The sequence below is a fragment of the Pseudopipra pipra genome, chromosome Z (genome assembly GCF_036250125.1).
Source record: "Pseudopipra pipra isolate bDixPip1 chromosome Z, bDixPip1.hap1, whole genome shotgun sequence".
In the NCBI taxonomy this organism is placed as follows: domain Eukaryota; kingdom Metazoa; phylum Chordata; class Aves; order Passeriformes; family Pipridae; genus Pseudopipra; species Pseudopipra pipra.
In genome coordinates, this window is record NC_087581.1 from 34,396,174 (window position 1) to 34,422,086 (window position 25,913).

The 25,913-nt window shown below is 38.3% G+C and overlaps 1 protein-coding gene across 10 annotated transcripts in view; it reads right to left on the minus strand.

Moving 5' to 3' along the window:
- The window catches only part of PRUNE2 (prune homolog 2 with BCH domain), a 146,432-nt gene that overhangs the window by 25,336 nt on the left and 95,183 nt on the right, over positions 1–25,913 (minus strand). For 9 of the 10 annotated variants that reach the window (XM_064641119.1, XM_064641118.1, XM_064641112.1 and 6 more), the window contains 2 exons: positions 18,497–25,001; positions 17,215–18,046 (listed from right to left, as the gene is read on the minus strand). In XM_064641119.1, the coding sequence (XP_064497189.1) occupies positions 17,215–18,046; positions 18,497–25,001 (7,337 nt within the window). Of the gene's footprint in view, positions 1–13,099; positions 13,297–17,214; positions 18,047–18,496; positions 25,002–25,913 lie in introns of those variants that run through there. The other variant, XM_064641121.1, reaches the window with a different exon arrangement.

Consider the following 25,913-nt stretch of genomic DNA (forward strand, 5'->3'; position numbering starts at 1 on the left):
ACTGTGAGTACAGTTTCTGTGATTTCTTATTAATTTCATATAAATTAAAAGTAAATGTGTATATGTAGGCCTGCCAAAGGCTTCACTGTGCTAAAAGCTGAAAAAGATCTTGACCTCAAGTCCCATGCCATCAAATTCCCATACAGACAGGGAAACTAGTGAACTCCCGCATTTCCGTGGGGCCATAAAGAATACAGAAAATTTAACACTATGGTTAAACACCGTTGTGCTGCTCAACTCATAACCAAGCCTTATCTCTCATTAAAAACTTGTTCTACTAATTTTGATTTTATCCCCGCATTCTCTATACTATATCTTTCACAAGTACAGGGATGAACAGCTTAATAATTTTTGCAAAACATGCCAATTCTGGAATATGTTTAATTACTGTAAAATAAGGCTTGAATAATCTTTCTCTTTGGATACACAAAATAACAGTGAAAAAACTTGATCAAAGTATCCTGCTTATGAATAAAATGAATGGCACAAATTGTCTGTAAAGTACCATTTCCTTTTTTTTTTCCTACTCTGTAGAATTATCTGTGTTCAGAAGCACTCAATACCATCACAATTTACTTAGAAAACATAAATAAATCAGTAGAGTATTTGGCTTTTTTCGTGTGTGTCTATTCAATTCATAGTAAAACACATGTAATGAAATATAATTCATTCATCTGAACTTACTATAGAAAAATTTGAATTCTGAAGAAGTTCTGTAAGTAACAGCCAGATAAGGTAAGAAACCACAGTAGTGGAAAGAGTGTGGGGAGAGGATGAATACTTCTAACCCATTTTAAATTCAGAGTAAGATATTATTTGGTGCATTATTAACCTTTCTAAAAATAAAACTATGAAGAATTCTTTGGTTACAGCAGCTCAGAACTAGTCAGACGATGACTTATGGGTACTCAAGGGTTTATGTTTTGGTTGGACAGAACAGGGTTGTGATACAGTCACCTAAACCATTAATTTATAATATTTCTTACAGCCTTATCAGACCAAATGGTAATTCCTTACTGAACAAGCTTTGGAATTTACTGCAGGACATTATTTGAAAGGAAACAGTCAAAGCTGTGTGAAGACTAAGATACAGGAGAATAGTGAATTTTCTGGGTTTCTGTATTAAAGAGAGACACTATTCTCTGCACAAAACGAAAATGTTTGAGCAGAATGAAGATCGTCTCTGTATGACAAGATCATGACTAAATTTTGTATACTCTATCCCTACAGAAACAGTGATAATCATAACATGAAAAGAGCAATTTCACACAAGTCATTAATTCACAAATTTAGAGTTGTCTAAAATTTTTGCAATGCCTGGGACAGAATTTTTCTAAGTCATGACATTTCTAGGAATGCATTAAGACTGTTTTTCTCCTTGTGGTATCTCTATTTGCTGCTTTCTGTAGAGTCTCTTACACTTTTCACAACAAAAATTTGAAATGCTTTTTGGCTTTCACTGGGACCACTACAGCTGACTTATACCAGAATTTTATATCATAGTTGTGTTTAGAAGAAGACTACATTTCTAGGGATTGAAAGATATTTGTGTTTCAATTTCTGCTGAAATACAGCTACAGGCAGTATACTAAAAAATACCCCTCACTTAGGGATTACAGTTAAACAGCATCAGAATTTGTCTGTGAATCTCTAATTTTATTTTGTTGGCACAGTGTTATTAATGTCAATAATCCATATTGTTCATATTTGGTTATTTAATTTGGTCTGTGGTCCTGAAAGCTCTGGACCAAAGCAGGCATTTAAAAATCAGTTTAAGTCCAGTACCAAAAGCATTGCTGACACAAGCTTCTCCATTTTATCTTCAATCACATAAAAGATGTTATCACCTTTCAGAAGATTTTTAGCAGCGATTAAATTCCTGTGGGTTTTTTCTCTGTTTGTTTGGGGATTTTTGGTGTGGGGTTTTTTTGTTTGGTTTTTTTTTTGGGGGGGGGGGGTGTGGGTGGGTGACTTTTTTTGCTTCTTTTTGGTTTTGTTTTTTTAAATTGTGTCAAGTTCTTACTTACTGCCAAATACAGCCAACAGACTTTTTGGAGAAGAGTCTGACTCGGAAGCTAGTCCTATTTTTCCATATTCCCTGTGCTTTGCCCAAACAGATTAAATTGTCCTCGCCAGACATACATGCCTTATTTTCTGTGAAACTTCCTATTTTTTAAATGCAAAGTTAATATTTGTTCAGTCATAAATTAATAGGCAATACAGGCATCTTTCAAATCTCATGGCTTTAGAAAGCCAGTCAGTGAGTATGACTTCTGTGACATTGCCTTGACATATGGCTCCAGAATTGCCATCAGAATGAACAGGATATGGATAAAGGTTGTTTTCTACAGATATAGCTCCTCATTTTCTCAGAAACTGGATTTTTCTCAAAATTGGCTTTTGAGAGCATGTTATGCTGAGCAGCTCAGCACTTTTCAGAGTAATTTCCGGCTATGTAGAAGCTCTTGGCAGAGCTCAGCAAGAACTCTAGTAATGGAAGACAGACTCCAAAAAGTTTAAAATAGGCAACTATCTCCTCTTCCTTTCCCACAGACTACGTCACATACTTCCAAAATCCTGGCCTATAAAATTCCTTGCCTTCTATACATTGCAACTGATGCCATGGATGATATGGCCAACAACATTAGAGAAAGAAAAATATTTTTATTTTTAATCCCATTTTAATAAACGCTCCTTATTGAAGAAATAAATTATGTTACTTTAGAAAGGTTCATTCTAATCAGATATGATTTATTGGATTGATAAAAAAGGCTCTTTTACTTGGAACAGAGGCCAAAGTCAATTAAGGGTTTTTGTGTCATAAATGACTTCTTTTATGTTGTACACAGACAGGTCATTAAGGATCAGCTACACTGGGAACCAAGTTACTGATTATTTGCTCTGATATTCAGGTCAACATACTTGTTCAGAACCAGCTAAAACACCCGTTTCTCAAAGGTGGATCAGAGGTAGACACTAAATTCATATGAAAGGAGGAGAGGCTGGAGGCTGAAACACTTTCCTTGCTGTTTTTGTAAGACATTCTTACAGTTCAATAAATTAATAAGCTTTAAAGAATTCTGAGTGCACTCTCAAATCAGTGTTTCTCCAAATAAAAGTTATCCTTCCTGACTTTTCTAGGTACGGTAGCATTCTGCTATTTTGGAAAGAGCAGCTCTGAATATTCACAGCAATATGTCATAATTCCTATGGGCTGTGCTGCCTCTCTCTTGTGTCATCTGTGATATATATCACCAGTTTCCCAAGGTGCTCTAGAGCAATTACATATCAAGAAGTTAATTTCTTTAGTCTAAAACAAGAAATGTCTACAATGCACTGCTCTGAATGAACATCTACAACCTGCAAAAGAGAACAACATTAATCCAGCGGTGACTGTCACTTCTATAAAGCAAAGTCCTCCACTCCAACCTAGCACAACTTACCAGCCTGACTTTATATTGTACACGTTTTCCCACGTTTCTGTACTCACCATTGCAGAAATTTATTCTGAAGTGAAGCCCACAGCTGCCAACACTTTTCTTAGATAAGTAAATCACATTTCCTCCATGCTGTTCCCTCTATATACAGAAATACTTTTATACTTAATTTTTTACAAGATGTCAAAAGTTTTTTATGAAGTTTCAAAGTACGATGAGTAAAAGGAATGACCTGGATGAAATCTTCTCCGCTCATATTAATACTTGCTTGGTTTGGACATTAAATGGGAGGAGGGGAGATGAAGTACAATGAAAAAGTTATTCAGAGACTAGACATATAGGCTTTTTTCATATTCTCAAATTCCACACATAATGCAGGTATACCCTGGTCTTGGAGGGAAATAAAGTCCTGCTTATAGCCCACTTCCTCACTGGTTTGCAGTGAAAAATTGAGCTGTTTTGAGAATGAATGCACTAATTATGAAATTTTTGGTATGAAAACAAGAAAGGGAACTTTAACTCCTCCTTCAATTACTTTTTTAGCACACAGGCAGCACAAAGTCCTTCTCCTTTGAACCCCTCCTGTCTCCACCCTGTGACACCACCCTTACGCAAGTCCAGAGCCCAGGAAAACAGAAATGAGAACTGGAGGGATTGAACATAGGAGTACAGTATTTTCCTTAGAAGGTATTAAAAAGTATTTATCCAGTAATGCCTGTCCAATGACTCTCAGCACAGCTCCATCTGTAAGTGCCCTTAGGATTAAGGAGTGTTAAGTGTGTTGCTAGGCCAAAGGCCAGTATCTTGTGCAAACCCATCTGTGGCCTTTCTGCTGCCAGAAGCAACCTACTGATGGGTCTCGTGGCATTTTGATTGCTCCACCTGGAAGATGTCTAACCTCTTTCAGACAAAATGAGAATTCTTTCCTACTAAGGAGCAATTAAAAGCCTCAGAAGTGGAGTCTAATGCAAATGTTCAAGCACTCCACAAACTACAATTTACATCAAGAAAGAGTTTACACATGGTGTTTCCTTAATTGTTATATTATTCTTTGTTTACAATTCTGTGCTACAGAAATTCATGTGAATTTAAAGCCAAAATATCTCACCAGATATCTGACTTAGAAGTGGTGCTTCACTATCGCCCATCTCTGTAGCTACTTGTCATGGTTTAGGCTGAGCTGGCAACTAAACACCTTATAGCAACTCGCTCACTTCCCCTCACCCCAGTGGGATGGGGTAGAGAATCAATACTAAGACTTGGTTGAGATAAGAACAATTTAATAATAATAGTAATTAATAACAACAACAGCTTTGTTCTCGAACCATGATTGGTCCCCTTTCTGGATAAATCCGCAGTTAATATACTGGGCAGGATGTTCTATGGTGTGAAATATCCCTTTGGCCAGCTTGGGTCACCTGTTCCAGCTATGCTCCTTCCTGACTTCCTGTGCACCTACTTGCTGATAGGTCATGAGACACTGAAAACATCTTTGACTTAGGGTAAGCACTACTTAGCAGCAATTAAAATATCAGTGTGTTATCAACATTATTCTCATACTGAATCCAAAACACAGCATTGCACCAGCTACTGAGAAAAAATGAACTCTATCCCCACTGAAACCAGGACACTACTCCAACATTCATCTCATTCACCTCACCTCATATAAAAGGTATCAAAACCCACTCTGTTATCACAATTAAACATTTCACACTTCATTTCCTTTTTAGAAACGAAACTGTTTTGTATTTCTATCCAAATAAAACATCTTTCCCTTTCTTTTGTACATTACGTATGTGTGCTCCAAGCTTGTGGCGTGTAATTGCTGTGCCACTTCTGCTCAGAAAAAGATATGAGAAGTTCACAGACCATCACTACAGTAGTATGTATTAAAATAACAACAAATGTCTACTTTCTACTTTCACTACTTTTTCTTGGAGTGCTCAAAAAGAAAGAACATAGTCACTCTGTTCTTCGTTTTAAATAGAGGATGGTTCTTCCAGTTAGAGATGAAACTGCATAAACTATGCTACAACTGAGATATGTTATTTCATAGACCTTTAATGCTAATGGACTCAAAACAAATTCTAATTTAATCTGCATGTGTTTGCATTTTGATACTTATCATCCATGTAAAATGGGAAGCAATGTTCTACAAACTCAGAGAACTGCTGGACATACTTCAATATCAACTGTGTCTATATACAAAAACAGGTGCTCTAGGAAACAGTGTTACTACATACTGTTGAAAATAACACCTGAAAAAATATGGGCTTTAGTGTAAAGAAAGTTTGATGAAAACACACAGAAAAAAAACAGAGAAAGAAGTCAGAAACATTCGTTGCCAAAAACCCAAATGCATTGTGTACTAGAGATGAAGAAACCCATTCGCAATAAACCCAAAATTACTTCCTAGTCCTTTGCTACAAAACTTCTAGACAAAACCCAAAAATTTATACTGATGCCTACTCAGAGATAAGAGACTGTGGTGTGAATTTTTTAGGTTCAGCAGAATTAATGATCCCTAAACTGTAGCAGAGTATGCAACAAATCAAAGTGACATATACTGTGCAAGATTTAGTCAATATCAGTCAGAGACTATGCTTCAACTGTATCTTCATATCAAGAAAATGAGTATATGGGAAGGAATCCACTCCAGGATATCTGAGACTATAAAAAAAGTAATTACTTTTACTCACAGTTGTGTAAAATAATTATACTGTATACAGGTGACTTGTAAAATGGATTAATTTTATAACCTCCCAAGACCTGCATTTAGCAACCATATGTTAGTATACTAAATTAACTGTGTTTCTATTGCTATTTATTTAGAAGCTTTTAATCATAAATTAGTTCAGGAAAAATCTATAGATTGAGTACTAGAATTTATGCATAACACGAGACTTTTATTCCTGTATCTGGATGCAAATCCAAAAAAAAAAAAAAAAAGATGTGGTGATTTGTATGAGCCAAAAGGTTTACTAATCAAATGTCAACTAATCATTGTCATACTCCTTGCTGCATAGTAGATAACATGCTCATAATCCCATTTTACAGAAAAGGATGTCACTTACAACAGGCACAGAACAAACCATTGCTAAAAATTAGTAAAAATCTAAGTTCCTTGGTTTTCATACTTCATTTTTCAGACTTAAGTCTTCTTTTATTGGTTATGCTGTTACTCCATGTTTTCCATGTACTGACATTTTACTTCATTTTCAGCATGACAGTTGGATGAAAAGGTTAGGCATGTCAGCAAGAGATAATATTCTCTCTGTAGAAAAATTCTGTATTCTAGCCACAAGATTTGAGAACATGTTAAAATTCTCACTTTGGGCCATTTTTAACCATTCTTTATGAAAATGTTTCCTATTCTCCAATCAAATTCATTGTTTAGTATTTCTTTACCTACTGATCTTTTTCCTCGTTCCTCTTTTCAAATCAGTACTGTAAGCCTCCTTTTTTCCTCAGGTAGCCAGTCATAGTAGTAGGCTCTACAGGCTGCTTATATCACTTTAAGACTGTTAAAAAATATAAAGCACATGCCTCTGCTTTCACTGCTGCTAGGCAGCCACACACTGTCTGTCCTCACTCCCTGCCAGCTTCCTCCCTGTGCCACAGCACAAGAGAAGCAGGCAAAGCCATGGAGGGACAAATCCACGTAAACAGGCATAATGGAATTCACTAGGCTATTTCAGTAACCTTATGCATATGCCCATGGATGAGGCTGGCTTATGGAAGGAATCCAAGGCTCCAGGCTTCTTCAATTACCTGTGACTTCCAGTCATATGAAATAAAAACATATCTTAATACGGAATGAGGGAAATTTAAAGACCCAAACCTAGATGTCTTGCTGAAATGGGGTCTTAGAAATGCAAGCCAGGCTGATGCTGCCTGCAGGAGACCCCAGAGTCTCCAAAAGTCTCTTTCTAGAGGTTTGTCACCAGCAGGCCATAGGATGCTACAGCAAAGACAGTGCAACCCAATGCACAACTATTTCTTAACTTATCTTGTCCTTTCTGCATCCCCATGCATTATTAACCATGCAACATTCAAACACTGCTCTAGAGACAAGGCCATCATCCCTTCCTGGTGCTTTTCAGAGCTACTAATCACCTAAATAATATTTCAAAAAATAATTTACCATACTTTGGGCAACAGCTTTGTGAGTTAAAGACAATAAATTATTCACTGTTACAGAAGAGAATCAGAGAAATTAACTTCGAGAGTGTCCATTAGTTGTGAGTTCCTGATACATGATGCCTAATAACCTTTGGCTTTTTTTCTGAATATGTAGCATTTTATAACATCTATATGGCATTACTGATCCTCATGACTACGTCCCACCAAAAAAACCTGGTATCATCAGATTCCAATGGCTTCAGTTTGGCATCCAAAAAAACCCAACTCAGTTAACGGTCAGTGGAGAAGGACATTTGCAATTCAAGCAGCTTCTGACTCCTGTGACCTGCCCCACACCTCATAATAACTTCATGGCATAAGCACAGACAGGAGCCAATTCTTTAGGGCAATATTTTCCAACTGTATCCATAAAATAGCACTGTCTCCAACTACATATTTTCCAGTGAAGTGCAGAACCTGCGACTTCCTAATACTACCAATATTATCACTTCAAAAATATTCCCTTAAGTCAATATTCTGTGTGCAAAAACAGGTAGAGGAACAAATGCTAAGACAGAAATAACAGGTCACTAAACATCTATTTCTTTGCTTCGGCATTGCATTCACATACCACCATATAGTCTTGCCCTAAGAGCAGGGTTAGGTGCCTCTGTTAGGTGCCTACATCAGTGCTCCTTAATCTTTACTGAGACGGTGGAAAATTGCCAGGATTAACAACATAAAGGTGGTGAGCATGCGCGATGGGTACTCCTCCATCAATACTGAAAGATCACAAGGTCTGGCAAAGTGCTGTGTAGGTTCGAAGCAGTATTGGCATTTAGAAGGCATGTTTCAACTCATCTGATCTCTCTGCTCTTAATAAATGTTGTGAGTATTCTACAAATAATATTCCACAGATCTAAATGATCTGTTAAGCAATTACAACTGCTGAACAAACATTACAAATATACTGTAACATGATAATGCCAGAAGGGAAAGTAGAAGTTAAATCAATCTGATTCAAAAGATTTTTAGGTGTAACCCAAAAATATATTTTCTTTGAAATTTGTATTTCTAAAATTTATTAGGATGCCAGGCATAATCATATATCTGGGACCTGATTCTGACCTTTTACTTTCACTGAGCAATTAATTATTCCTTTAGAAAACTCTGTTTTAGTTTTCCTCACCTTAAAACCAGTTTTCTTTCCAGAATGTGGAGTTCAAAGTGACCATTTTCCTGCCATACTGTGCTGTTCATCTGACCATTCATCAGAATACCTGCAGCTTCAAATGATGCAACTGGCACATGAACAGCACTTGAAAAAGCAGTGTGCACCTTCTACCCAGTGCAGCCACCTGTACTTTCAGGAAGTATGCTAATGCTTTAAGAGTAGTTAATGGGGTAGAGTTTGCAGGAATAGAAGCTGAAAAATCTCTAGGAAGTTTGAAAATTCTCACTGTACTTGTGTGGGGAACTCCCCTCCAACTATTATTACAATCTACACCTTATCAAAAATGTTTGTTTCCAAAGGAAGACATGCTTAAATAACACAGTCATAACCATTAGTTCTGAAACTGAGGAACATCTGAACTTCCATAGCTATTTCCTCTTCACTACTGGGCTTTTCATAGAATCATAGAATCAACGGGGTTGGAAAAGACCTCTAAGATCATCAAGTCCAACCCTTGATCCACTACCACCATGCTTATAGACCGTGGCACTAAGTGGCACAGCCAGTCTCATCTTAAAAACCTCCAGGGACAGAGAATCCACCCTAGGCAGCCCATTCCAATGTCTGATTACTCTCTCTGTAAGAAATTTCTTCCTAATATCCAACCTAAACCTCCCCTGGCACAGCTTAAGACCATGCCCTCTTCTCCTACTGCTGGTTGCCTGGGAGAAGAGACCAACCCCCACCTGGCTACAACCTCCTTTCAGGGAGTTGTAGAGAGTGAGGAGGTCACCCCTGAGCCTCCTCTTCTCCAGACTAAACAACCCCAGCTCCCTCAGCCTCTCCTCACAGGACTTGTGCTCCAGTCCCTTCACCAGCCTTGTTGCTCTTCTCTGGACCTGCTCCAGCACCTCAATATCCTTCCTGAACTGAGGGGCCCAGAACAGGACACAGTTCTACAGGTGTGGCCTCACCAGCGCTGAGTAGAGGGGAAAAAATCACTTCCCTGGTCCTGCTGGCCACACTGTTCCTGATCCAGGTGAGGATGCCATTGGCCTTCTTGGCCACCTGGGCACACTGCTGGCTCATGGTCAGCAATGTTTCTGTAATACTGTCAACTTCTTGCATTGCTTAATGCATTTGTTTCTCTTTATGTATGAAAGATGACATGTATAATGATGATGACACTTATTACCATCCTATACCAGCTGGAATCAAATGTTTTAACAAAGTATCTAACAATAGGTGACATCTGTCTTGATCATATGATAAAATGTGTAAGGGATGATGTTTACAGCTGCTAATCATAAGAACTCAACATCAAGATGTACAGGTTTTTATTTATCTGTCCATTAAAGCATTAGTATTTTTCTATCACTCCTTCCATCTTTTGATTTCAAGTTCAGCCTTTGCACAACATGCTGATAGACAGGGAAAGATACATGGCAACGGTTTTTTTATACTGTATGACTTCTATCTTTCCTCCCCTCATATTCCCTTTCTCTGGTCCTATGACCTTATTCTCTATTCTTCTCAAACAACTTTCATTCCTTCAATACCTTAAATATTGTTAATTTCTTTTCTGACTTCTGTGCTACTGTACTGCCAAAATTTCCATCCTTCCATCTTTTCCATGGTAATGTAAGCAGGATTTCACAACTTATAATGTTCAGTGTTACTATAATTTAGATTCATATCTCACCTACTATGGCAAACTTACAAAGAGTAACTAACAGCTACATTTTCCCTATCTTGGCTATGGCTGACCTAAAGAAAAGGCTTTAAAAAGGCTTTAATGTTAAACTTTGGTGTTTCTTAAAGCTGCGGTTGCCAGAGATGTAATAAAGAGTAGGGGGATTTAAGTGACAATGCAGAATGTGGAGCGGTAATTTTAAGCAGCAGATTAAAATGGAAATATCCTAATGGGTGTAAACTGGTAACTGAGAAGTTCTTATCCATATTGGGTGACTTGCAGCTTGGGAAAAACATGGGAAAAGCCCCAGTCAGGAGCCAGAGAAGGTTCCTAATCAGGGCACATAAGCTCTACTGAAGCAGTAAAACTGGCACCAAACATGCTATCCTGCAGTTCGCTTGCACTGTCAGGAGGTGTTCAAAGCAGGAAAGACTGTCAGACCCTGCAGTTAGCAGGTCTAAAAGGCATATGCAATGGGAGATGGGAGATGCAGAAAGCCAGAAGCATTTTCAGAAGCAGAACTTTGTCACTGAGCTGGAAGGACCACAGTAGCAGTAGGAAGATAAAAAGCAACTTAAGTGTGAGAAAGAGGATAATGTCGGACATAGCAAAAATGCTGTGAAAGACTCAGAGTGACAGGAAATGCCAGATTGAAGAAGTAAATACAAGAACAAGCTTAGTTATATGCCCTACTGCTTTAGAAACACAAAGGTGTATCCTGCTGGGCTGCTGCCCATCAGACAGCTCTTTTAGAATCTGCTGCAAGTGTTTTCTGCTGAGGAGATTGATCTTATTCTTCTAGGACACAGTTAGCTTTCATCTGTGAGAAATGAGGAAGTCTGATCTGCTGCTATTTTTCATAGGTGCAATGGCTACAGACACCACAAATTACAGGATATACTAAGAACTAATAAGTAATATCTGAATGAGTTAATTCATAAAATCCCATAACACCTAAATGATTGCCTTCAATGTCCAAAGGAAAACAAAGCAGATAAACTATGAAATCTGTCAAGTAACTGGAATGTCACTGTCATCCTCCCCTCTGCCTCTGTATCATTTGTTGCTGCAATAGCACTGTTATTTTCTTGATATTTCATCTGTTAGGAAGTGTCTCCAGCCCTGATGACACTACAGTGATAATAAAACCTTAATCAATATTCACAGATGCTATCAAAATCATATTCTCACCTATTCATTATTTCTAAGTTTGAGAGATGCATCCTTTGCCGGAACAAAGATTGCGGCTTAAAGATGACTTTGTGTTTTCCTACTCTTTTCTTACAGACATATTATAAGCTCTTAAATAACACTGCTCTGCTCTCCCATTACTGCTGAATACTATAAGGAGATGCCACAAAAACACAAAAGACTGCTTGTAGCAGGATCTAAGTTTTTAAAGTAGTGAATTTATGCAAACACTAAGCTTGTCGCTAACTACATGGATTTTCTGTAATATTGTCAAGATTTATGTAATGCCGAATAAAAAACCAGACTCATCAAAGATAGGAAAAAAGAGGGTTATTTTAGATTTTTGTGCACCCCTGCCCCACATAAGATACCAGTGGAAAGCATGGCTGAGAATAGTGGAATGAACACGGCAGCCCTAGTAAAAAGAAATGTTTGGCACGGTAAGGATTGGTGTGTATTGTTCCCCCGGTCTGAGCCTCACAGTTGCTTTAATGCCTCCTCACAGTGCTGCTAGAAGTGTGTGCATCCTCCCTTTCTGAAAACGGCTCTGCTTCCCAGTTGTATTAATTAAGGTAAGTCCAGAAATGACATCTCTGCCTGCCTGTTCCACCCGCCCCCAACTTAGAACAATTCTGGCTAAATGTACCAAACAACCCTGCATACATTTCCTTTCAGTGTTACTCTAAGTAGCCAATATTTAAACATTCTATACATTTCAATGCATCCTGAAAATCACTATGATTTGTTTGCTAACCATACTTAAAACTGAAGAATATTTTAATTCCTTTTCACAGACAGAAAAGCAAGCAAGCAACTGAATGGAGCTGAATCAAGCTCCTATAATTAAATTTAAACAAAAACACTGCCTGTAAAAAACAACTTTTGCAGTAATTTTTCAGTCCTCTTACCACTGAGATTATTGCTGTATCCTTGATCAGTTAACCTTCAAAGATTACATATGCTGTTCACTGCAACATTTTAAGAGGACATTGCAAAAAAAATGCAAAACTCATATGCTTCAATTTATAGGGAAAAAAAGAAAGCTATATTGTCAAGTAGTCTACAATGAGAGCTACCAGAGCCAGGCAAGATACCAGTAATTAAACAGTCTTAAAAGCAAGCTATCCGCTGACAATGCCCTTTCATTCCTTTTTTGTCCACCTTTTTTATCCTTAGAGCTAGGCAAATAAGCTGAAAATAATCCAACACGTTAGGTGACTGTGCAGTGAAGTTTTGTTTCCTAATTATAAATACCATGCCTGTGCTCAGACAAAAGAAATCCCATTGAACTGATGTAAGCTTCTCTCATAAAGAGCTGCAGAATTAAAATACAGCTGCCCTATTTTCAGTAATGAGGTCCTGGGTGCTTTGCATCGTGCTGACTAACATTTACCCTTTTTCTGTCTAAGGTAACTGCAACAATAGAGCCGTTAATCAGAAAACCTTCTGCATATCTGTCTCTCCGAGTAAAGCAATGCTTACCTTCTAAAGACTTGAAAAGGCCTTTCTACTGCAAAAACAGTAAAGATGCGTTACTGCTGCACTTCAACATCCCTTGTTCTATAGCAGTTTACTAGGAATACAGATCCTCCACCATTTTCTTGTCACGTGGCCAGTGGTACTGCTAAATAAGGGTGATCACCTGCCTTCACACAGCCGGCTGTGTGAACCAGCAGCTACTGGGCTTTGGTTAAAGGTGCGCCTAAATAAATGCAGAGCTGTGCTTCAGCCATGAAAATTATTTTTTTTTCCACATTCCCTGTGGAGCTTTGTCAGAGCATCACCAAATTTGACACAGCAAGTCAGCTGCCGGTACTGAAAGGCTCCCTGCTGTTTAATTTCAGTGCCTGAGGAAAGCTTACGATGAGACTGCATGACAGAAGATCCTATGGATTCAATGCATCTCCACCCTCATTTCTGTTTGCATCGATGGTTATAGAGCACATGCATATTCAGACGTGGTTTGCATAATTTTTCGGTTCGCAATTCAGCAATGGGAATGTATGTGTAAACAAAAAAAAAAACCTGTTCCTGCTAAGGAAAAGGATAATCCTTCCCTACAACAAAAGTAAGAGCAAGAATGATCTAGTATACACAACCACTAAAATACTCTGAGAAATGTGCTGGTGGGTAACAGCTAGCATAGTCATCTGCAGTTTCTCCTTCTGCCTCCCGACCACTGCATCACCACCAAGCTTCATATAGCTCTGTAAGAGAAGATAGCTTCTATCAGGAAGAAAATTACCTCCAGTCTTCATAAATTCTACTGCTGCTGCACCTCCAGCCAGCAGCAGCAAAGTATGTTATCCTGCCTACCCAGCATTTATACAGTGCTCCACAAATTCTTCCTTTTTAAAGAAGCTGCTCACATATGCAAAGCTATTTTCTTTCTGGAAAGACTGACATTAGTAATGTCCTCTCAAATATTTTTGTACTTTTTTATGAGACCAAAGAAACCTCTCTGGTTTATTACTTCTGATGTTTGTGTATTTCTGAGAAAGGTTCATATCTTTTCTTCAGCGTTTTAATGCTAGCAAGCATCCTTCTTCTTCTCTTGCTCATGCTGCTTTTCGTTGCAGAAGAAAAGCAGGACAGGATGGAAGAACTTTACCTCCAGTCACAGACTTCCTCAAAACTGACCTTAACAGCCTAGAGAGAGTCTTATGTTTGACACTGGGATGAAGGGGGCAGTGACTAGCAGACATCAAAATTTTAATGCATTTCATTCTAATTTTTGTTTAAGCTTTCCGTTTCAAAATTTCAATTCCCTCTTCTACGTAACAGTAATTTTTCTTAGGCAAAATGACAGACACCTTCTGGATGAAAGCAGAAAATACTGCAAACTGTATCCTTCACTCACCCTTATTCCACTAGTAAAGGAACCTACTTCAGCCCAATATCCAGTAGGAACTTCATTTTTTTTTGTACTAAACAGGGACATACGGATAGAAAAGGGCTTAGAAGACAGTTACTGAGTAAATGCCTCTGTAAACTTTGGACTACTAATTCAGTTGTTTATTGGCTGGGTTTGAGTACAAATGATGAGGTTCTTTTATTCTTCAAAGATGATAGAACCATAGAATGGTTTGGGTTGAAAGGGACCTTAAAGATCATCTAGTTCCAAAGTCCCTGCCGTGGGCGGGGACACCTCCCACTAGACCAGCTTGTTCAAAGCTCCATATAGCCTGGTCTTGAACACTTCCAGGGACGGAACATCTGGAAGCTATTCTAGGCTCTCTTCCAGTGCCTCACCACCTTCACACTAAAGAGTTTCTTTACATCCTCCTTTGATGTAGATCTGTGGCAGACTCAGAGCCTCATACCAGCACCATTGGGTGCCATCCAGAAATTCTATTGCAGTAATAAGAGAAATCTTAGTTTCTTCTCTTATGTGATGACACCAGTGTTTCTAACCTCCTATAGGCTGGCATCTCTGCTGTATCACATTGTTTTAAACTTTGTTGGCCAAGAACAGCAATTCATTTCAGACTTAAAAACTGCACACTGACTTATGTTTTGAGAATGAATTTGTAGTTTTAAAACTGTCAGTGAAATGCATTAGAAAGCACTTCTAATTACACACTTCTACTATGTCAGTTGCTGGTTTTTCAGCTGTTTATGTAAGACGTTTAATGAAATGGGTATATCAGCTAGAAATAATGATTCCTGTGTGTTTCATCATAATGTTTTTTGTGTTTGCTTTCATTTAAAAAGAATCAGGGCCTCTGTGATCATGATGTGGGCATGCATAGGGACGTCTGCATGTGTCTCTGCTATTTCCTAAAAATCATCTAACTGACCAAAGACATAAGCTCATTAGAAGTTTATTGAACATCACCAGCCAAGCATAGGGGAAATGGAGGGGGAAACAGCACCATAAAAGCAATCTCTATTGCATAAGAAATCCTCATACAAGAGAATTAACTAAATACTTTTAATAGCATTAATGCTGGAAAAAACTTCCATTAGATTTTACACCTTATCAATAAAAAAAGTCTAACAAGAAAACATAAACCCAAAGGAAAGTAGATTTTACTGGTTCCATGCTTCCACAAGTAACTGTTAATGTGGAAGCTGAATAACTTCCTTGCTTTTCTTTACTTCTTTGAGCTTCAGTATCACTAATGTAAAGGACAGAATGAACCACTACTGAAAAGGCATTTGATAATAGTAATTTCTAAATGAGATAAGAAAAAGACTAAACTGGAAGCTGTAGTGACCATATATATTCTAGATTCTATATAATCTTAATAAAATGTGAACTGTTTGGGGTGTGGTGAGGTGTAGCAAAAAGCTGTGCTTTTCTATCACAGATTATCTGTATGTGCTGTTATCAGGGTTATACTGTCATACACAGGAATGCCAGGTTTAAGGGATAAAAAAGCCTACTGCTAAAACTGCAAAATTGTTAGGGAAAATTTTTTAAAAAGTAAAGTCTAAAATAAAATGCAAGACAATTAAAAACTGATAATATAAGTTGTGGATGCGATGTGTATTCTATACTGAACTGGCAAGTGCTTGGAAGAAACTTGGGAAAAAAAGTAAAAAGTAACTCTTGCATTTCACACAAACATTATATTTCCACACATTCCATACCACATGCTTTTGGGTAAGTGCAGTTAGAAACCTAGTTTTATTTGTACTGGGAAATTCCATTTCCTCCTCATGAGAGTTTCCCTGTACAGATACAATGCCAGGTTCCTCCATTGTGAAACTGCAACACATCAGATGCAGATGCCCAGGAGAAAGGAGGTCAGACTTCCACACTTGCATCTCTGGCACTGCCTTAGAAGTCTACTATAGTAGTTACAACCTCCTGGTTGTAAAAGAAGAGAAGTCAATAACAGAGGCATTCTCTCCAATATCTTACAATAAATTGAGTCAAGAGGGCCACCTCTCTCTCCATCTGGTGACAGAGCAGAGAGACACCTGGCAGCAGTGATGCTGTCAGCACAGAAGCTGCATGTCCACCCAAAGGGCAGGTCCATATATACTCAAACTGCCTCAATTGCCAGTTCAGTTCAAACAGTCTGAAATGCTGCTCTGACCTGACTACAGCCTGAAAATAATGACAAAGACCACAACTTTCCCTTATGCTTTTCTTTCCTCTGTAAGCACCACCATTTTCTGACTCTGGGCCTTCACTCCCTCCTATCTTCCTTCCCAGCAGTTTTGCATTAGGCAGAGATAGTACTTCACTTTGATCTCTCCATAATCTCATCACTGGCATTGTATCTGGGCTGCCAGTATCACTGATACCTGGTTTTGGCCTGTGTTCCCTGGCCACATCTGTTTTAGATTTAAAGGTAGGTTACACAGTCTATGGGACTTCACAGAAGGAAGACAGACTTATTCCTGCAAGGAAGCGGCCTTCAAAACAATCGCAAAACAATCCTAATTTGGCTTATATGAAGCAACCAAGAATTGAGAATCTGTTTTTAGAAAGGGAGAAATACAGTGATACCTAAATAAGGTAAATATAATGTGTACTTTTGACTTGAAAGTCTTGCCATCTATTCATAACAGCTTACACTTCAATAACATAGATAACAAATAACAGAAGACTTTTGAAAGAAAACAGGTTGATTTTTCCTTACTCTGACTTTTGACTCAGTTCTCCGCCTTTGTTGAGAAGAACCATTTCCTCCTTCATTTCTTGTTCTGTTGCTATGTTATTTCCAAGTTTCTGGTGAGAATTTGCTTCCCATGCACCATCGCCACCAACTACTTGCAAAACACGTGTTCCTGCAATGCCTGAACTCTCATCCTCAAGAGTCAGACTATCTGAAGGAGAACAGACTTCATGTTCAAAACATTTCTGAAGGAGAGTTTCCACCCGAAATTCTGTCCAAGTGTCAAGAATCAATTCCTGTGCTACAACAGCTGCCAGTTCTTCGCCAGGATGTCCAGACACTGATTTTGGCATCTCTGACTTGGCAGAAATTTCTTCAGGTGGTATGTCACTTACGTCATTTTGGCCCAATATAATCCAGCCCTCATCTTGCGCACAGTTTTCCTGTGATCTCCTTTCACCATCCAGCTTTTGAGGCACAACAGAAGAACTTTTCTCTTCTAAGTGACTAGAGTCCCACGGAGTCCCACAAACAGGGTGACCTTTGCTTTCATTTGTAATGGAGATTGGCTGAAAGGTATCCAAGGAGCTCGGTAAAAAGCCTTCATGAGATTCTCTTTGTTCAGCTACATTAGCTTCTTGAACTGCAAAATTACTTTTGCTTCTTTTAAGGGTTTTTTTCATTGAAGGTGTATTTTCTTCCTCAGTAACAAGGATGTAATCCGTCTCCAGTGAAGTTGGATCTTGGACCACCTGCATTCTCACATCTTCCTTACCCTCTGTACTTTTCAGTTCAGGGCTTTCAGAGGAATTTCTCAGCTTATTCTCTTTACAAAGTAGAGAATCAGTGCCAGCTTCTAAAAGAACAAGCAAACAGAAACTCCTTTTAGTTTTTGAATTACTGTTTTAGTCACCACAATTTCCTTAAATCAGTACAGTGAGATAAAGCTCTTCACAGTTTGCTTTGCTCTGTTAATGTGTACTTGAATTTTATAACTTCATTACCATCATCGTTATTAAAGATTATACATTAACATTGCAATCATTCCTAAGGGACAAATGATTCAGTGTCCCATATGCTAGGCCCTGTACAAACAACAGAAATGGTATTCCTACTTCAATGTTTAAAAGCTTCAGAAATGTCTGAGAGAGCGGCACTAGAGGTCTTCCCACAGTACAGTTTTGTACATCAGGGAGACACAAAACCTCCAAACTTCACTCAAAGCCTCCTCATTAAGCAGTAATACTCCAAACACTTCTTCCTTTCTGTGTCCCATGGATTTGCCCTGGAAAGCATGTTTTCTTACCATTGGCTGATCTTCTATCTCCATCTGGCGGTGAGTTGGGATCAGTTGTTTCTGCTTCAGATTTTCCTGGTGAAATATCAGAATCTCCTGGAGTTACTACAGACCTGGAGAGCAAAGATACTGAGGTATGATTTTCCTGAAGGCACTCTATGGATGTTTCAGACACTTGATCTTTAACACTGCTGTCTTTGGTCATTAGGACGCCTTCTGCACTCTCTGGAGGTGCTGGCAGTGGTAAAGGTTTTTCCAAAGAAACACTGTCATAAAATGGCTGCTGTAACAAGAGCTCACCCTTTGCACACTCTCTGCTGCCAAAGGATTCAGCATCAAAAGATGCAGAGGATGGTGGATTACACACCACTGGCGACTGAATACTGGGCATTTCTTTAAACACAGGAACATTATTTTCAATTACAGCTTCATAGGCTTTTGTTGTGTCCTTAAACAGTTGATTATTTGAATCAGAATCATGACATTCATTACTACCAGGTAAAAAGGATTTGAGAAAGAGTATCTCTTTATCCTTTGATTCCTCTTCTGCTGCTTCACTGCCTAGTACTGCCAGTGTGTTCATTCCACCATATGTTTCTGCCAGGACATTAGTCACTGATGCATTTCTGATGTTATGTTCTACTCCTGTCTCAGATTCATCCATACATTCTTCTGACATGTCTAGCTCATTACCAGTTATTGCTGTATGGTCAATATGCAAATATTTTACAACTTCAGCCAAGGCACTAATTTCTTTTAAGCTTTTTTCTTCCCTATCAGGTTGAGTTAAATCGCTGGAAAACAAATGCATTTGGGAGGTTGCTATTAGATCTGTGTCAGTTGGTGTTCCTTGATGGCTTGCATGTGTGAAACTTTCATGGAACATGTCTTTCAGATCTAAGGATGTCACTTCTGTAACTTCACTGGCAATTTCCGTCAACTCAGCTGGGTCAATAACCATTTCGTTTTCTAGACTATATTCTTCTGAAGTTGCAAATTCAGGAGGCTCCTGAGTATTAGAAGAGATGAGCTGATAGAATTCGTTGATCTTTCCTGGTTCATAGTCCTGGAGGCTACCACTTTCAGAGTGCATCTCCACCTTCTGCATTACTAACTGATGTTTTGAATCAAAATCTACCTCTTTACTCATATTTGACCATGTGTGAGTTGAGTGACTGTTCTTGTCCTCAGGATCCACCACAATCTGAGAAGATGGGATAGAGGCATCCTTAGCTCCATACTCCTGGCACACATCAGGACTGTTTGAAGACTCTGAACCATTGTCTTGGTTACAGCTTAAAATATCAGGATTTTCACCATCTGGTTTCAAAGTGACAACCTGCTCTGCATTAATCCACAGGTCAGGTTCCACTGAAAACAGTTGATTACTTTCTTGTGTGTTATCCTGTAAAATATCTGGGATAAGTGCAGTTTGGGGAACTAATATATTCCAACCTGAACTTGACTTTTCTGCAATTTCAAAAGATAAGTCTTCTACAGTGAAAGCATCTGACAGGGAGTTGTGCACATCTAATCTTTCACAGGTGTCCTGCTGCTGTTCTTGAGGAATGAGACTTACATTTCCCTCATTGCCTTTTGGTAGATCCAGTACAGTAATTGCTTGAACTGATGTATTTGGTATAGCTTGTTCCCCTTCTGCAAAAGAATTCTGTGGAGCCAGTTGATTTTCCTTATCTGTAGAACACAACTGCTCTATCACACGCCCTTCTTCTTTATCCAGTATGAAAGCATCAAATTGTTTGAACTGCACAATGTCTTGATTTATCTGACTATCAGGACTATTGATAGGATGTACTAGCCTTTCATTTTCTTTTTCACCAGAGTACAGGGGGGCAGGCTGATTTCCATCATTATCTCCTTTAGTCAAATCTGCTTGTTTTAGACCTTCACCTTGGGAAGGTGAAACACACGAATCCTCCTTACTGTTTGTTAACTGGTTTGTTTCAGAGTGACTTGAAACAGAATACTGATCTTCCAATTGCTTTTCTTCACAAGGTTGTAAATTCCACCATTCTGAACTGTTATCTGGAAAACCAAATGTTCCTACTATGGATTTTGGATCAGTTCGTAAATCAGCTTCCGACGACATACTCCACATAGCCACAGTTTTTGAAGAGTACTCTTCTTTATCACCAACAGCAAAAGTTGGTGTTGCATCTTCATTCATTTGATACAAATATGTGTCTTCTCCACTACCTGTTTTTTCATCGAAAATACTTCTCTGAATTTTTTTCTGAAGTGTTTCACAGTGGCCTAAATATTCAAAAGTCTTGTGATGCTCAATAGAGTCAATAGTCACATCCTCCTGGAGTACCTTCCTGGCTTTAATTGTTTCAGAATTTTCACTGAAGATGCCTACCTGGGCCTCCTCTTTCACCTGAGTCTTTGCACTTAAACTGTCTTCATTTGCTTCAGTACTTGTTGCATTTGACTGAACATAATCCTCTCCAATTTCAGATGCTTTATGCTGTTTGTTTTCACACATTGAATCCTCATGAATCACTTCTGGACATGCCTCTGAATTCTCTGAAACCTCATTTATGTCAGGACTTGATAAAGAAGATACAGTATCAACATCTACATGGGCATTCCAAAAATCTAAGCTTTTAGGAACTTGGTTATGTTCAGCACTTGTTTCAAATCCTTCTTCACATTCATTCTGAAATTCATTCCTTTTACAAGAATCTTCAAGATTTTTATTATTTTTAATCTCCCACATATCTCTACTTCCTTTGTGATGACTGGCAGCTGGAAGGTCTCCCCACACATTCACAGATGCATCACTCAAATCAGGACTTGTTCCGCTTGAGTGTGCATTATCATTTATTGAATTACTCCACATGCTGTCTTCTTCCAAATAACTTTTGATCTGTATATCCTTCGAAAGGCTACTTGTGGTATTTGCCATTTCAAGGACTTCACTTGCCTCAGGACTTGTTCCAGGAGATTGCAAATCTTCACATGGCTGTGAATTCCAAGCACTTTGAGGAAAACTGTCACTAAGCACTGCACATGGCTCTTCACAAAGAGTATTATCAGGTTCTAAATTTTCAGAGTTTTCATTTCTCCCAGAACCTATTTCACGTAAAAATGAATTCTCCATCACAGACATATGTGTAATGTCAGGAACAGTGACATATGCAGAAGAACTTCTAAACTTATCTACGAAAGAATTTTTATCAGTCCCTTTCAATTCTGAGCTATTTGTGAAAGATACTAACTCAGAATTACAAATGCCTAGATGCTTAGGAGCCACTTCATGTAAGCCTTCTTTCTCTTCTCCCAGAGCTTCCTGTGGTTCATTCACTGAAAGAATTGGTGTGCCTATGCCACAACCATTCTTTCCAGAGTCATTCCAGATGTCTGAGGTTCCAGGCACTGTAGAATAACTATTTTCGGGATTATCACTACCCATATCAGAACTTTCAGAGATACTTTCCATCTGGGGACTTGTTGCATCCTCTGTCACTGTAGCCTCTTTTTCAGCTCTCTCGGAAAGCATCTGTGACATTTCACTGTAACTGTAGTTTTGTGGTGTGGCATCATCAAAAGATTCATAATTTCTGCCTTCTTCAGAAGCACTTGAAGAAGATTCTACATTATTCTGCAACAAGTCTTTCCTCTCTTCCTGACTAATTGGATTGCTTTGATTGGAAAATGACTCATTCTCTGTGACTAACAATTCCAAACTAACACTATTCCTCATTTTTTCTGGGGAGGTGGAAACTTCAGTTGACCTATTTTCTTCCAAATCTGCTTTACATGAAGGTTCACTGTCCTCTTGCACTGGTTTATTACAAATGTCACTAATCATCTGTGGTTCACTTATCTCATGTGTCTTCTTACATTCTTTTCCTTCCTGAGAGATGACAATGGCATTGTCCCAGGCTTCCTTACAACCCTGTTCACTTTGTAAACTCCATGAGTTCAGCTGCTGCACTGAAACCTGACTATCCAGCTCTCTGTCAACACCAGCAGTGTTCTGTGCTGCCTTCTTACTAAGCATCTCACTCCCTAAGTCACATATTTTCAGATCTAAACTATTCCCAGTGCCCAAGGTTGTCACAGATGTGTCTGTGTCTTCTACAGGAACACTGTCCACTGTTTCTCTGTTGTCAGCTGCCATCTGTCTAGTACTTAATTCATTTTGTGGTGGTGATAAGTCATTTACTGTCTGACTATATGCCAGTCCTAGTCTTCTGTTTTCAGATACAGAAAAATTATTTTCACTGGTATGTATCCCAGTTGAAAAACACAGATTAGCTGTTTGTTCTGAATTAAGAAGAGGTTTAGCAGTAATTTCAGAATTTCTTTCTTGTAACTGGGTGACATTATTTAGGGGAGTGTTCCAGTTATCTGTATTTCCGGTGCTTGAAAAAGGCACATTGCTAGGAGATGATGGTTCCTTACTTGCTTTCTCAAGTACTTTTGGCTCAGCCAAATATGGGTTCATGAATTTACCAGTAACTGTTTCTTCATCAAAATTTCTGTCCTCATTTTCTCTTCCATCTTCCACATATGTAGGTGATACATATGAATCAGATGTTGAATAATTGGTGTCTAATGGAGAAACAACTAAATCTTCCCCCATATTTGAAGAACTAAGATCTAAGTTTTTATACAAAAAGGAATTTTCCCATGGCACCACTACTTCTGTTACTTCCTTCCTGATGTTTTTATCGTACATGTTCCAGGTATCTATATTTTCAAATTGTTTTGGTCTATGTTTAGGGTCACCAAATAAATTTTTTTCCCCTGTTTCCAGCCTGGAATTATTTTGCATATTATTTAAAACAGAATCTGTACTTTCAGATTTTCCATATTCTTCTACTGCATAATATCTTCCTTTATCCCAGGCTTCTAGATTTTCAGTCTCATTGTCCACTGTGATTTCTGAAGAATCTGATAAACTAGTTTTTGATATGGCCCATTCCTCAGGAACATTCACTGATTTTTTTTCTCTATGCAGTTTGGGCACGTTCCATACATTTTTTGAGGATCTAGCAGCATCTTCTTCATCAAACTTGGTCCAGATTTCATAAGAGTCTCCAGCTAGCGGACTACCTTTTCCTTCATCACTACACCATGCATCTGACGTCACAGGTGTTGGCTGACTGACCTTCCACGGGTCAGTAAATCTCTCCAGTTCTTGCTTTGTCTCATCTAAAGAAGCAGTTTGCAAATGTGGATGTTCGCTGTTTTTCTCTTGATTCTCATGGTTCCAATTATCTTGTTTAAACTGTTTATTCCATAGACCTGCTCTCATGTATTCCATTTGCTTTGGCTGGTTTTGGAGGAACACGGAATCTGAGGCTCTTCTATCAATATGTTCTTGTAGCAAGGGACTTTCTTTAGAATCTTTCCATAAGACAGGACTCTGAAATACAGATTGCTGCTCACTTGAACTCCATGCATCAGCATTTCTGGACTTTAGGTCAAAGGCCTCCCACCAGTTCCCAGATTTAACACAAGACTGAGAATAATTTGTGCCATCTATTTCATTAATTTTTTTTATAACATCTTGCGGGAAAATTAAAGGCTGTCCATTATCTAATGGTGACATTTCTACAAGACTGTTCATAGGAGTGGGTGGAATTCTTGAATCAGCAGATTTCAACATTTCTGGTGAAAAAGAATCACCTTCAACTAAATGAATCAAACTTGAAGTTTTCTGACACATTTGTCCTGGATTCTCATCAAATTCAGCCAAATTGTCATGCTCATTTTTTGTCATAAGTAAACCAGTTGAATAATTTGCTGTATCATTTTCTAACAGGTTTGCCTCATCAAGTTCTTTCTGCACAGTGAGCCGATGCCCTTCTGACGAATCACTATTAAGGAAATAGTCATCTTCTGGGGAACAATCAACAGAATGAGAAGATGACTCAGATGGAGCTGTAACCACAGATGCTAGATCAAAATTGAAAAGATCAAAGTTATCTCTGTTGTTTCCTGACTGAGGCTTTTGTTCTTCAGCTATTGCTCCTTCAGGAATAGGGCTATAGGAATCAAAGCCAAGCAGAAGATTGTGATGAGAAGCAGCACCTTCTGCAACAGGGCTATCATCACTAAGGAAAACAGAACTCTCCTTGGAAGACCGGCTGCTTCTAATGGTAGCCAATCCACTGTCTGGACTCACAAGGTCTACATTAACATCAATGTGGGCTTGCATAGATCCATTTAGGTCTTGAGGATTTTCTATAAAATTGGCAGAACTGGGCTGTGGTTCTACATCAGAACCATATAACTCCATAATACCAGAAGATCCTTGTGAAAGTGGAGCACTTCCAGCAACAGCTTCAGTAGAAGAAGTTCTACTGTTCGATACCATTTCTGGTTGCCTTCTATTTATAACTTCCTTAACTAGAAGAAAAATTTGATCACAGGTCACCAAAGAATTTTCTTGATGATAAATGAGAATTTGGTCACATTCACATTCTAGAGGATCCAGCTCCAAACAAGGATTCTGACATTCTTCTAATTCACAGCAGATCTGTTGAAAAATAAGATATTTCAGAAGTCATTGCAATCATGGACATAAGGGCATATATTGACTACTTCACCACATAACACAGCTATACCTATCTCTTCCTATTAACCTATTTCTTGGTCATTTTGCTGCAGCTTCCTTATTTTAATCCCTAAATAGATGAAGTATTAGAATATGGGTTCTACATACAAAATATGGGTTATAGAATTGGTCAAAAATTATACCATTGACTTTCCAGTTCACTTCTTGTTATAACAGAAAATCCAAATAAATGTTTTCTGCCTTAATAACTCTGAGTAACATAGGTAAAGGTACACTAGAAATGTATTTCCAGAATGGGATAGTGTATTCATAAAATAAATGCATTTATATTGACTTTGAAAACAATGGAGTCATTTAACCACCTATCCCTAAAATTAGAACTGTTTTTAAGACTACGAAACAGGTGCAAAAAGTTGCCACTGAGGTGGTTTCTTCCATATGGGGATAAATATATATTAAAAAAAAAAAAAGGACAGCACCTAGCTTTGGATAAATGAACATCCTAGTAAGAATTTGGTTTCATTTCAGAACTTGAATTCTTTAGGAATAACATACACATATATGAGTTCTGGTCATTACTATTTACAATTTCTTTATCCCTCATTACCAAAGACCCATTTCCGTAGATCACAATATAAACCCAAGCCAAAACTAATGGGGAAAAACAAAAGAACATTTTAGCTCAACTGAAAAATCTTACCTCTTTCGGTATTTCTTATAACCATACACTTTTTTATTTTTAGCTTGGTCAGAAGCAATAATAAATATCACAGTCTTTAATTTTGTATCATATAAATAATGCAGCCATTTTAAATAGCTGCTCAGTTGCTGGCCAACTGTTGCTACTTTTTGACCTCAATTAATCAACACCAT